At 45.1% G+C, this 12,171-nt stretch overlaps 1 protein-coding gene across 1 annotated transcript in view; it reads left to right on the top strand.

Moving 5' to 3' along the window:
* Nucleotides 1–12,171, top strand: part of cux2b (cut-like homeobox 2b) — a 92,587-nt gene that overhangs the window by 77,325 nt on the left and 3,091 nt on the right. Inside the window, exons 5-17 of the mRNA XM_056288881.1 lie at nt 2,276–2,416; nt 2,833–2,965; nt 4,381–4,454; nt 4,847–4,913; nt 6,760–6,808; nt 7,456–7,554; nt 7,819–8,010; nt 8,132–8,190; nt 8,292–8,340; nt 8,595–8,691; nt 8,975–9,607; nt 10,075–10,176; nt 10,344–11,182. Of these exons, the coding sequence (XP_056144856.1) occupies nt 2,276–2,416; nt 2,833–2,965; nt 4,381–4,454; nt 4,847–4,913; nt 6,760–6,808; nt 7,456–7,554; nt 7,819–8,010; nt 8,132–8,190; nt 8,292–8,340; nt 8,595–8,691; nt 8,975–9,607; nt 10,075–10,176; nt 10,344–11,182 (2,534 nt within the window). The remainder of the gene's footprint in view (nt 1–2,275; nt 2,417–2,832; nt 2,966–4,380; nt 4,455–4,846; nt 4,914–6,759; nt 6,809–7,455; nt 7,555–7,818; nt 8,011–8,131; nt 8,191–8,291; nt 8,341–8,594; nt 8,692–8,974; nt 9,608–10,074; nt 10,177–10,343; nt 11,183–12,171) is intronic.

The raw sequence follows: 12,171 nt of genomic DNA, 5'->3' as shown, positions 1-12,171 counted from the left end.
TGCGACAAGAGGTGATGCTTATGCGAAACAACATCGTTCTTCCACAAAACACTTTACACAGCGTCATGCGAAGTCGACAAAAATCCAAAACTCCTTGTTAGCAGCTTTAATGACAGGAACTGGAATGGCTGTTCTTCGGTGTGAATGGGCAGACACCACGTGGTGGATAGGCTGGGTGTACGTTTCACAGGACCGTATGATGAATTATAGTTCCTGTGATTTATTAGCCTCAGTGAGGTGCTGTTGTGTGATCCATTATCGTAACCTCTGGGCAGATGTCCAATCAGCCATAATTAAGACATGGGGCAAATTAAAAATGAGCCGTTTGAAAAGACAGTGACACGACAGGCGCTCTGTGCAGATAAGGCCGGGTTGGCCACATCTGAATTCTTGTTGGGGGGGGCGGGTAACTTGGCCCGAATGTCTCCCTCAGGTTAGAACGGGATTTCCATCCAGCTGCGTCGAAGGTTTTCATTTTTGATTTGGAGGATTTACCGTTCGAGCTACCCTGAAAAGAAGTTTCTGGTCCTGCCTATTAGCTACATCAATTAGCAGCTCTATTCTCCGTTGTTATCTGCAGTCTTTCTGGACCCTCCCTCAGTAAGTGTAGATCCTTCGCCCTCAGAGAGTAACCCTACTGCGCTACTTTAGTGGGGGTTAATTTTGTGTACAGACTTAGGTTCTAGCCCTTCACTTTAAATTTGACTTAACTTTGCTCCCCTGCCACTGATTGATAATCCCAGCTTGTCCGTGTGTGAGAGATCCCTTACTGTCTTTTGATCACTAAAAGTTGAAAGGCTATATGAGAAAGAGGCTGATAAAGTGATTTCTGTGACAGTAGGTCGATGGAATAGCATTGCTTTAAGTCATCCTGTTTGTCTTAGAAGAGCGGTGCACTTAATGGTGATGTCCCCTGTGACTGATGCAATATCTCCACAGTTAGTGCAACAATGAATGCAGCCAACGTTTGACTGTAAACAGTACTGGGAGGAACATAGTCCAATCCATTAACTGGTCCAAAATGTTTTTGCTGATGAAGACGTAGATAGGCTGAGCTGTAATGTATGACCACTATTTCAATGAGTTGCATATCTTCGAAATTGTTTGCCTCTGATGGGAGCTTATTTTGGTGGCTTGCTGGCTGACAGTTTGCGTCCTCACAGCGGCGTCTGATGAAGTTTGAATGTCCGCGGCTCCCACTTGTATGAAAAGTCACTTCAGTCGTTGCCCATGCTGAAGAAAGGATCCAGTTGGGTTCCACACAAAAGTCCAAGATGAGTGGATGAAAGCTGCGGGAGAAAAGTTTGTGCAGCAAAGCAGCGATTTTCCTCCTCTTTTAGTTTTGAAGAGCAGTGGTGTGTGTGTGTGTGTGTGTGTGTGTGTGTGTGTGTGTGTGTGTGTGTGTGTGTGTGTGTGTGTGTGTGTGTGTGTGTGTGTGTGTGTGTGTGTGTGCACGCATGCCTGTGCATGTGACTCTACATCTTCCCTCCCCCCTTGTCAGGCAGCTCCCCTGAGCCTCTCTCTCTGTGCTTTGGCACTAGAAGTCACCTCCTTTGGTGTTCGGCAGGCAGGTACACAACAGGAGCAGCTCTCTCTCTCTCTGAGCTGTTGAACTTTTCGGGAGGGGAAGAAAGGGAAGGGGAAGATTAAAAACAGCCCTGTGATGTGGAGTGCCGAGCCGCCTCCTGAGAATTCCTGGCATAATAATTTAAATGATCAAATGATACAGAGGAGACTTGTTAGCTGAGAAACAGCTTCCTAGTTGGCCCCATGGGCCTGCTGCTGCCGCGCATGCATTGCAAAACAGCTCCTCTGTTGTGCTAAAGAATCCCGCTTTTTTTTTTACCTCCTTTTCAGGGGAAGACTTTTTCCACACTTTGCCTAGGTGTATACTTGGGACTAAAGTCTCTGTCATATTTTCATAGCAATCTCTTTGTGTTTTCAGTCATTTAACGGCATGTGAGAACCTCATTAGATTTGATCTGTGTAGATTTGAAGGGACAGAACTGTACTCGTGTCATTAGGTCCAGCCTGTCATATTTTCAAAGACGTCTCAGTGGGGAAAGTCTAAGAGTCACTCCTTTGGAACCAAACCTCAGTGGAATCGTCTGCCACTGTTGATACTGCCATGCAGAAAAGCCTATAATGTGCTTTTCAGACAATGCAAGCAGTGAAACAGCTACTTTGCTTTTATGCAAAAAAAACATAGGATATGAATGGCATTTGAAAGTTTGTGTCTCCCTCTTGAGAGGTTTGCGTGTGAATGTTTTCACAGATCCAGCTCCCGTGCTGGAGGCCACACGCACCCTGGAGGAGAGGCTGCAGCAGCTGCAGAGTTCGGCCCCAGATAGCGAGACACTGGTCCGAGAGATCAGCGGGCACTGGAAGAAACACCTGGAGTGCCTTGACAAGACAGGTCAGGGCAAAACTGGTTAAAGCAGAGAGGATTCCACATTCAGTTGTCATTTTTATGATGGAGCTAAGGTTGCCTAGGACCAAATGTAGGCTTTCAGAGGAGTCACATCAGTGTACATTAGCAATGGAATACACCCATGGTTGCTTCACTTTACACCCAAGGGTGTCAGTTCTTGAATGTCTGAAAAAGTATCGAAAAGCAAAGAAAAGTTAGTGAACTGCACATAAAGGTCTTGAAAAGAATTGAGAAATTTTTGCTGAAAGAATATTTGACTAGTATCACAGAAATATTTGTTTATGGATATCAACATACATGATATGAAACATTGTCCGCATTCTTCAAATTCGGTCAAGGCACTGTGATCTGGACTTAAATCAATTGTGTTGAACTCATGCTGGGTCTTTCCTTCCCTACAGAGCCCACCGAGGGGGGAGCAGCAGCAGAGGCCCCAGCATCCAGCCTTTCAGCCTCCCTCATGACTCCCAACAGCACACAGGCTCCCCGAGCCCCAGACTCTCCACAGCAGAACCACCAAGACCGAGCTGAGGGGTGAGTGGTTCCCCACCTGTCTCTGACAAGCATCTTACATCCATATGCAACGGTTGTATTACTTTCATTTCTAAATGAAGAGAACAAAACCTACATAAACATAAACCTGCCTACCCAGGTCCTTTCTGTGTGGAGTTTGCATGTTCTCCCCGTGTCTATGTGGGTTTCCTCCAGGTGCTCCGGTTTCCTCCCACCATCAAAAAGACATGCATGTTAGGGTTCAAGGTCAAGTTGTATTTTTTATAGTGCTTTTCTAGCTGCAACAGCCACTCAAAGCGCTGAATTAAATAAGAAAGAAATCAAATAAAACGTGTTAATGCTCGTGTCTGTGCCCCTGACCAAGGCAATGGAAAGAAGAACTGCAGTTGGTCCCCGGGCGCTGCAGCTGCCTACTGCTCCTATACAATAGGATGGGTTAAATACAGAATACAGATTTCATTGTAACAGAACAACTGCACAATGACAAAAATAAAGTGGATTTCTTCTTCCTCTTCTTCTTCTCTTAAAGTGGCTTTCTTCATAAAGGATAATTCCGTTTTTTTGTTTTTTTTTTGTTTTTAACAACTTGGGTCTTATTTTTTAGGTTTTACCATTTTGCATATCGTTTATGATACTGTTTTACTCGCCGGCTTCATTTTGGAGATTTTGGCTGCAAGGCCACTGCTGAACTCAGCTTTACAACGGCATCTTACGGGGCAGCTGAACACATACATATGTTTGAAGTAAAAATACTTTGAAGTAAAAATAAAAGTGCAAGTTGAACATTTTTACCCAAAATGTCCAATATTATCATTGGTTGATTATATTGCTGAGCTACTTCCTGGTTTGACTTGCAGGAATGACCAGCCTATACTTAACATAGGTTGTAACTGACCATTGATAAACTACCTGGCCAGTGCAATAGAGAAGTCATAGATGATGGGAAAATATGTACATGGTCTAACTGAAGCTCTAGGTTGTTCTTTGTATATATTTTTTTATTATTATTTGTTGAAAGGACAGGTTTAAGGCTTTAGTTCACTGGCCCACAAGACACTGATGTAAAGCAATATATAGCAGCAGTAATGTGTCCAAAATCCCCAAAATGAAGCTGGTGAGTAAAATGATATCATAACCATAATGCATGATGGCAAATACTATGAAAATAAGACGAAGGTTCTGAAAAACAGGAATTATCCTTTAACCACTTGTGCCCAAGCCCTGTGCTCTAGCTAAGTTCCATGCTCTGGTTTAGCTGACGGTGTGATTTTTATTGCAAAATGCAACACTAGAGGTATTTTCAAGAGCAAAGACGCATGTGCATTCAAGTCATACACCTATTTCGGACGTATCCCTATTTAGTGAAGTCTTTTATCTAAGTTAAAGTTGTGGACCTGGTATGGTGAAGGACCTGATAGAGTTTCTCTTCTCAGCAGGGAGGAGAATGCTGGTGTTAATCTGGCTGACAGGCTATCAGAGGCCGAGGAGAGGATCAAAGTTCTGCATTCATGTAAGTGTTTTTTTAGATCGGCACGCAGCATTTTATACCGCTTTCCTGAACATTTTAATGACTCAATCCATAATCGCAATGTGGCTCTGTATTGTCTGTTTAAACACTGTCACGCCACTGCAGCTTTGTGTAAGTGGTGATGAATTCAGTTGAAGGCGTTCCCCTTTTGTTAAGCTTTTGTAATATGGCAGTATGTGGGGACTCTGATTTGTCGTTGCATTTACAATCTTTAAAATTAACAAACCTATTTTAATTAATGAAGTTTTCTCTTTAGGAACATACACAATTTTGCCCAAAATTGAGCCGGTCAGATAAACTCTGGATTGTAGCTTTAAGGTCAAAGGTCATCCCCCCCTTTTTTTAAGTTCTGCCCTCTCTCTGCCCCTCAACAGCTTTGAACACTGCACAGACAGAGCTACTGGACCTGCGGTGTAAATACAACCAGGAAATGACTAACAAGTAAGAGCCTGCCTCTAAACATGTCTTTACTTATCCATGTTGTTCCAGTGCACTTTTATATCTTCCAAGGGAGGTGGCCATCTTAATGGCTTTCTGCACTGGTACCCATTGTAGCATTTCAGGAGTTAAACTCACTCCTTTTTCCACCATATGTAAACCCTTGTCCTGTGCAGAACTAAGGAATGTCATTGTAAAGGCGGAGTGAGAGTGACTCAGCCTCTAATGCAGGTCGATGAGAGAGGTCTGTGTTTGCCTTCACTGGCAGCCAGGCCTTGACAGCCCTCAAGAAGAATTGCTCCATTTAAAGATTGCTTCAGAAAACACTCTACCTTGTCCTGGTCTTTGAGCACGGTGTATCCACCGCACACCTGAAATGAATCTGAGCTTGTATGAAGGATGTCGATAGACATTCAAAGTAAACACTCCTTTGTTTGGGTTGTGCTCCAGAGCACAGTGAGCCACCGCTAATGGATTTTCTCCCAGGCTTAATCCATGGTGCAATTGAACTGATGTTTCCAGACCCGCTACCATCCATTTTGTTGGATTGGATGCATTTTCAGTTAGGCTTTACCTTTTATGTTCAACTGCAGTTCAAAAGACCCTCTCGGTTGTGTGGCTTGTCATTGTGTGTGTGTGTGTGTGTGTGTGTGTGTGTGTGTGTGTGTGTGTGTGTGTGTGTGTGTGTGTGTGTGTGTGTGTGTGTGTGTGTGTGTGTGTGTGTGTGTGTGTGTGTGTGTCCTAAATCACAGAGCTCCAGTTTTAAGTTGTTCTTCCCTGACCCCAAAGGTCCCTGGAACGCCACACAATGCCCGCCTCTATTACTCTCACTGACTGTTTCCTCAATGTTGATAAGAAAAACTATTTGTCTGCTTCAGCTTGAGTAGCTGAGCAGGTAATCAATACAAAACATTTTCCGTGCTGCACAAGTTCATTAAACGTGGAGCTGACACCTGTTACTGTTTGCTGTCAGCAGGGCGCCATCTATCCCGAATTTATTTATAAGGCATGAGACCCTCAGAACAACAGGCTTGGCTCCACTGCACAAGGCCGATGCTCATTGCCAGGAATAGGAACGATTTTGGCTGAGAGAGATTGGGACTAATTCTACATTTAACCTTAGAAATAGCGAATAATTGTGCTTTCACAAATGCTATGATGAAACACTTTTGTCTCGTTTGCAGACTTAAATGAGAGCAAGGTGCAACCACACGAGTAAACAATAGTTAGGCTGGCAGTGATTCGTTAACAAGGGATGAAACAAGTCTCTATTATGTTCTTTGAACAAATCTAGTGGAGAGGATTTCTTTATCCTGAAACTTCAGAAACCTGTGTACATATTTAAATCAGTCACTCCATCCTCGTTAATTCATCTTTTTTACCTTTTGAAAATCAAGTCCCATGTGTCTAAAAGGAAACAGTCAAACTTCAAACAAATCTCATGCATAATCTTGCCAAGCTGCTGTTTTAAATTAGACTTCTCTGATTATCAGATGTATAGAAGCAAGTTGGAGTTCAGTCTCTAAAGGTTTCTGTGGGTAGGACCCAGCCATCCAGTCAGCCAGCCAGCTCTATTTGTGGTCCTGAAGGGGCAGATGAAGAGCTGGGATATTTCTGCTGATGTTGTAAATTGGCTGGGTGAGAATTGCATGTAAGGACCTCCATAATGAGTTGAAATTCCTCTTTCCGTCAAAACATGTGATGATCGGATTTCTATAATTAGCTCAAGATGCATGATGGCAATAGTTTGGCTGGGTTTTGCTTGAATGCTATTGATAAGAGGTAGTGGAGCATGAGCGTGTCGTTGTCAGTAACCTAGTGTCTGTCTGTCTGTCTGTCTGGGTTCCAGGGCAGAAGAGGTCGCAGTGATCATGACAAATCTTGAGAAGGCCAACCAGGTGAGTACAGCCATCCTCGGCAGTTCTCTGATTGAGATGCTCCTACATTAAGGTAATCACTCCTGTAATCAAGCCTCGGCTTTAATTAGACACCCTGCATCCTGAGACTGTTGTGCCCCCCCCCATCCTCCCTTCTCTCTTCCCCTGAGTCTGTGATTAGCGAGTGTAAACTTGAACCCCCGTCAGCGGGCGCACCATGGCAGCACGGCTGCACTCAGCAGAGGACAGGAGACTGCCGAGCTCGATATGATGCTGATGCGCCATTCACCTGGGCTCTTACTTCCCTCATTGCCTTGATTGCCACCTATCCTAGTGATACCTCTTCTCCTCTGCCACTTCTTTCAGTTCTGCCCCTCCCCCTCTCTCTTACTCTCTCTCACTCTCTGACTCTCTGCCTGCAGCTCTTAGATAAATGTTCTTAAAATGAATCATTAATTAGTTGGCTGGGTGTGACAGAGCAGGTAAACAGTTTAGGCAAAGGAGCAGGCTGAATAAACAGCCCCTCTCAGCAGAATGGAGTACTAGCCACATTTGTCTGCTGGGCTGATGCCCAGGTCACTCTCGATTTAAGAGCAAGGGTGCCTCCTTTGGGTTCTGCTTATGCCCTAATCAACTGAAATGCTATCAACAATGGTTTCTGTGTGTAGAGAGCAGAAATGGCCCAGAGAGAAGTGGAGAGGCTAAAGGAGCAGCTGGCCAGTGCCCAGAATGCTACACCAGGGAGTCCAGTAGAGGGCACCAGCAACGTAAGAATACCATATCTTCTCTCCAAACGTCTCTCGAAACATGTCAGTATAGGCAGACAACCAGGATGGCTCTTTTGTAAAGCTAAATTAACATCTCTGGCGTTACAGTGACGGTGATGATTGCAGCTAAATTCAAGTTCCTTTAACTGTCAACATAAGCGAGAATGTGTCTCAATTGCCTCCCAACCTTTTCTCTCTTCATCAGCCTCTGCCTGTTTTCTCACTCTCGCTTAGCTCTCTCACGTTTCCCTCTCGCCCTGTCAGGAGAGGGATGAGAAGGGTGAGGTGTTGCCCTCCCAGCTGGAGGCTGCTTTACTGGCTAAAGACCGCGAAATCCTACGCCTCCTAGAAAACATTCAGAGACTGCAGTTCACACTACAGGAAGTTCAGGATACCTCAGCCAATCAGATCCTAGAGCTGGAGCGCCAGCTGGCCTATAAGACAGATGCTATAGAGGTGCGTGCTTCTGACACGTGGAAAGTGACAGTATGTGATGAACACCTTTCACATTGCTCATTGACTCTGGTTTTTAACCAGACAAGTTAAATATGCTTCTTTTTTTTTCTCCCATTATCAGAGATTAGAAACTAAACTGCAATCTCAGATGGACTATGAAGAGATTAAAACAGAGCTCAGGTGAGATTTATTAAAGACGTAATGCCTTATGACTGTGATTCCCAGCATGCAGGACCAAAACTGGACTTTTTACACTGTTCTTTGTTTCCTCCTTCCTTTAGTATCCTGAAGGTAATGAAGCTTGCCTCAGCAAATGGCAGCTCATCCCAGGTATTTACTCAAGACAATTCTCCTGCACTATCTTATTGTTTCATAGCCTGCTTTTTAACAAACCAGGCAATTTGTTTTCTTCCTAATGTTCCCCTGGTGTCAGGGAAGAAAAACTACAGCAGTGCCATTGAATGCCTCAGTGACTGTCATCAATTGTGGGGATATCTACACCCACTATAATTGATTAATCGAAATCTAACAGCTTTTGTGTCTGTGTGTGTGTGTGCCTGCACGTCGGGTGTCTGTGTCTGTAGGATTCCACCAAGGCTGCAGAAGCTCTTTTGCTGGACAAAGAAGCCTTTCTTCCATCTCACAAATACCTGGTTAAGGCCCGAACCTTGCACAGCAATGGTACAATAACTGTTTCTCAAAGTCAGTGATTTGAAAGCCATGTTTAGTGGATAAACAGAGTACATAAAATGAACAAATTGCAAACAGACCTTTCATAGAAATCCTTTCATGGAAAAGTCTGGTCTGAATTATTATATGCAGTGTATTCGTTATTGAAAGAACTTTTATCAACTAGACAATGGATTGTATGGGAACAGTCTCTGCACGAGGCCATGCAGCTGTATGGGAGGGAAGTGTGGGGGTATGTAAGCTTGATCAGATTGCATGTGTCTGTCTCCAGAAGATGACCAGTCTGAAGATTCAGGTAGGGAGGTGGGCAGGCCACCCGGTTCCCACTCCTCTTCCTCCCAGCCGGATGGCCGTGCCTCCCCAAGTCCTGGTCCCCCTACCCTGGATGGATCTTCTTCCAGCCAAAATCTCCCCCGTCCCTTCTCTGTGTCTCCATGCTCAGGGGACCGGCTATCGGCAGACCACATTCTTAATAAGCACCTCCTCTCCCCGCTCTTCAAGAAGGAAGGCAGCGGCCTCATGACTTTCCCCACTGCCCTCTATGCAGCCAAGGCTGCCCTCATGTCAGCCAGTCAAGGACCTGCAGGGGCGGGCAACATGGAAGCAGGCATGCCCAGTGACCAGTCAGAGAGTGGCAGCTCTACTGCCAGCGATGAGGATCAGCTGGACACTGCTGAGATTGCCTTCCAGGTGAAAGAGCAGCTGCTGAAGCATAATATTGGCCAGCGTGTGTTCGGCCACTATGTGCTGGGCCTGTCCCAGGGCTCGGTCAGTGAGATCCTGGCTCGGCCCAAACCCTGGAGGAAGCTAACAGTGAAAGGAAAAGAGCCCTTCATTAAAATGAAGCAGTTCCTCTCTGATGAACAGAACATCCTGGCTCTGAGGACCATCCAGGTCCGACAGAGAGGTGAGTAGACAGCAGAGAAAATATGGTGCCAGGGAATATTGGAGAAATGTGTGTTCATTTCCTTTTTGTTAAAAGGATTTAACCTTTAAAGTAGGTGGAGTGAATAAAGGAGATGTACACTGGTTTCATTTTTTTAGAGCCGGTTTGGTCACCTGGTCCCATGCTGGTGGTTTAGCTACTGGATCCGCCTGTGTTTCAACCTATTAATCTACTTGGTCCTCAACTTCTCCATGGCTTCCTCTGCTTCCTATGCCAGTGTTACTTTTAAACTTTGTTTTCTCCCTAGATTCACAGCTTTTGAAAGATGAGCTTCCCGTATACTGCAACCTCAGACAGCACGCTCTCAAAGGCAGCCATTGATCTACCAGTCAAAAGCAAAGCCTTGGAACTGCTCTCTGATCAACCATCCCACTCACCCCCTCCTCCCTCTCTCTATCTCTATCTCTTTCTGTTACCCTCTGTGGCAGGAAGCATCACTCCTCGCATCCGAACTCCTGAAACTGGGTCAGACGATGCCATCAAGAATATCTTAGAGCAGGCCAAGAAGGAGATCCAGTCCCAGAGGGGAGGTGAGAATGGACCCAAATGTGCTGGGTTATGGTTCATACGTTATACTGAGTGACATTTCTCATAGGTGGCAATAGCTGCTATTTAAGTGCATGTTTTTGTTTTGTCAGTTGAAGGTATTAAAGGTGGTCAACCAAAGTGTGTGTGTGTGTGTGTGTGTGTTCCTCAGGTGATGGCAAGTCGTCTCTGAACAGCTCATCTGGCAGAAGCAGTAACGGGATGGGCAGCAGCTCTGATGACACCATAAAGAGCATCCTGGAACAGGCCAGGAGGGAAATGGAGGCACAGCAGCATGCTCTGCTGGAGATGGAGGTCTGTGGTAGGGCTTCAACTGCCAGCACAGGAGCTCAGATGGAACGTCTAGGCATACCAGAGCGCTCTAAGGGTCTGCATTTACCTGCCTTCATCAAACAGGAGGAAGGGGGCTCTGTTGCTGTGTGTATGGCTAATCCCATCAGCAGCCCCCAGACCCCCCTCAGCGTCCTCTCCCCTGCTGCCTTTGTCCAAAATATCATCCGCAAAGTCAAATCAGAGATTGGGGAGGCGGGCACCTACTTTGACCAGCATTGGTCTGTGGAGCGTGGGCCCATTGGGCTTGGTGGAGGAGTTAGCTCTCGGCCCTTCACCTCTGTCTCTCCCTCTCCATCTTCCTCCTCTTCTGGCCCCTCTGCGTTACCCCGGCCCTGGCCCCGTCTAGAGAATGGCGAGGGCCTCCCCAACAGTGAAGAGGCCTCCGCAGCAGAAGAGGAGCCAGGACTGGGCAGACCTGTGGAGGTGAAAGTAGAGTCTGATGTGTCAGTAAGCGGTGAATCTCCGGGCCCCAGCCCCGGGCGGCTATCCTACTACCCAGCATACATCCCCCGTGCCCTCAAGCCCACAGTTCCACCCCTGACTCCAGAGCAGTATGAGATGTATATGTACCGAGAGGTGGACACCATTGAACTAACCAGGCAGGTGAAGGAGAAGCTGGCAAAGAATGGCATCTGTCAGAGGATCTTCGGTGAAAAGGTTAGGAATCAGACTCAAACCTATGGTTGTTATGATTATTAATCATAATTGTTTGTTTGGGGTTTTTTTTTTATTTGATTTTTTTTTTGCAACACAAATTCATCGTTGAATTGGCAACAGGTCCATTTACAGTACAATATTGTTACCATTGTTAATAGACTGCAGTCAGATATTATCTGGGCCTGCTGTAATTCTCATGGCATTGATAGAAATGTCATCAATCTTGGTACACTGGTGTAAAAATGCCTTTTTCTTAGCTAGTTTGTACTCAAGCCTCTGATGTCACCAAGATATATACCATGTGGCCCCTCCATAGACCATAAATTACAAGCTGATTTCGAGCAAACACAGTTTGCTTGTTTGATCCGTGCTCAGTCTATTTGAAAATGTTTTTCTGCCAAGTTATCAATTCTGAGCCACAAACCATTTATTTCTTGATAATCCCTCAGTTTGTCCTCCTCCTCCGACCTTTTCCATTTTCATCTGTTTAGCATCCATGGCTGGAATGGATGGATAGATTAGACAGCTTGATGAAGTCACAGGTTCGGGTCTTAGTTCTTGGTTTTTAGTGAGAGATTTTCATGTTACTAAATTTCAACTGTACTTTCATAAAGCCTAGCAACATGGGATATGAATTCTTGGATGAGGTAGTGCGCCACTTAATTAAACGCATGAAGTATAGTAATGAGGCAGGTTCCCCAGTTCAGTGGCTGTTAAGTGCTGTAAAGTGGCACAGTAAGGTGTGCCTTGAGATCTGTGTTAGAAAATAGTTAAGATTCAGAGAAAATATCACATCAACTCAATTCAAAGCTATCAATTTAAAACGTATATGCATTTTATTGTAAGTACTTTATTCTGAACATTGTCCAATCTTAAATTGCATATTCTGAAACAAGCAAAACTATGTATAATATAATATGAAGGGATCAAAAGTCACCGTGTGACATTTCCACACAATCAATATCTTGGTGCACTGTGGATTTCTTTTT

This window comes from Lampris incognitus, chromosome 1 (assembly GCF_029633865.1).
Source record: "Lampris incognitus isolate fLamInc1 chromosome 1, fLamInc1.hap2, whole genome shotgun sequence".
Classification (NCBI taxonomy): Eukaryota; Metazoa; Chordata; class Actinopteri; order Lampriformes; family Lampridae; genus Lampris; species Lampris incognitus.
This window is presented reverse-complemented; position numbering and strand designations above follow the sequence as displayed.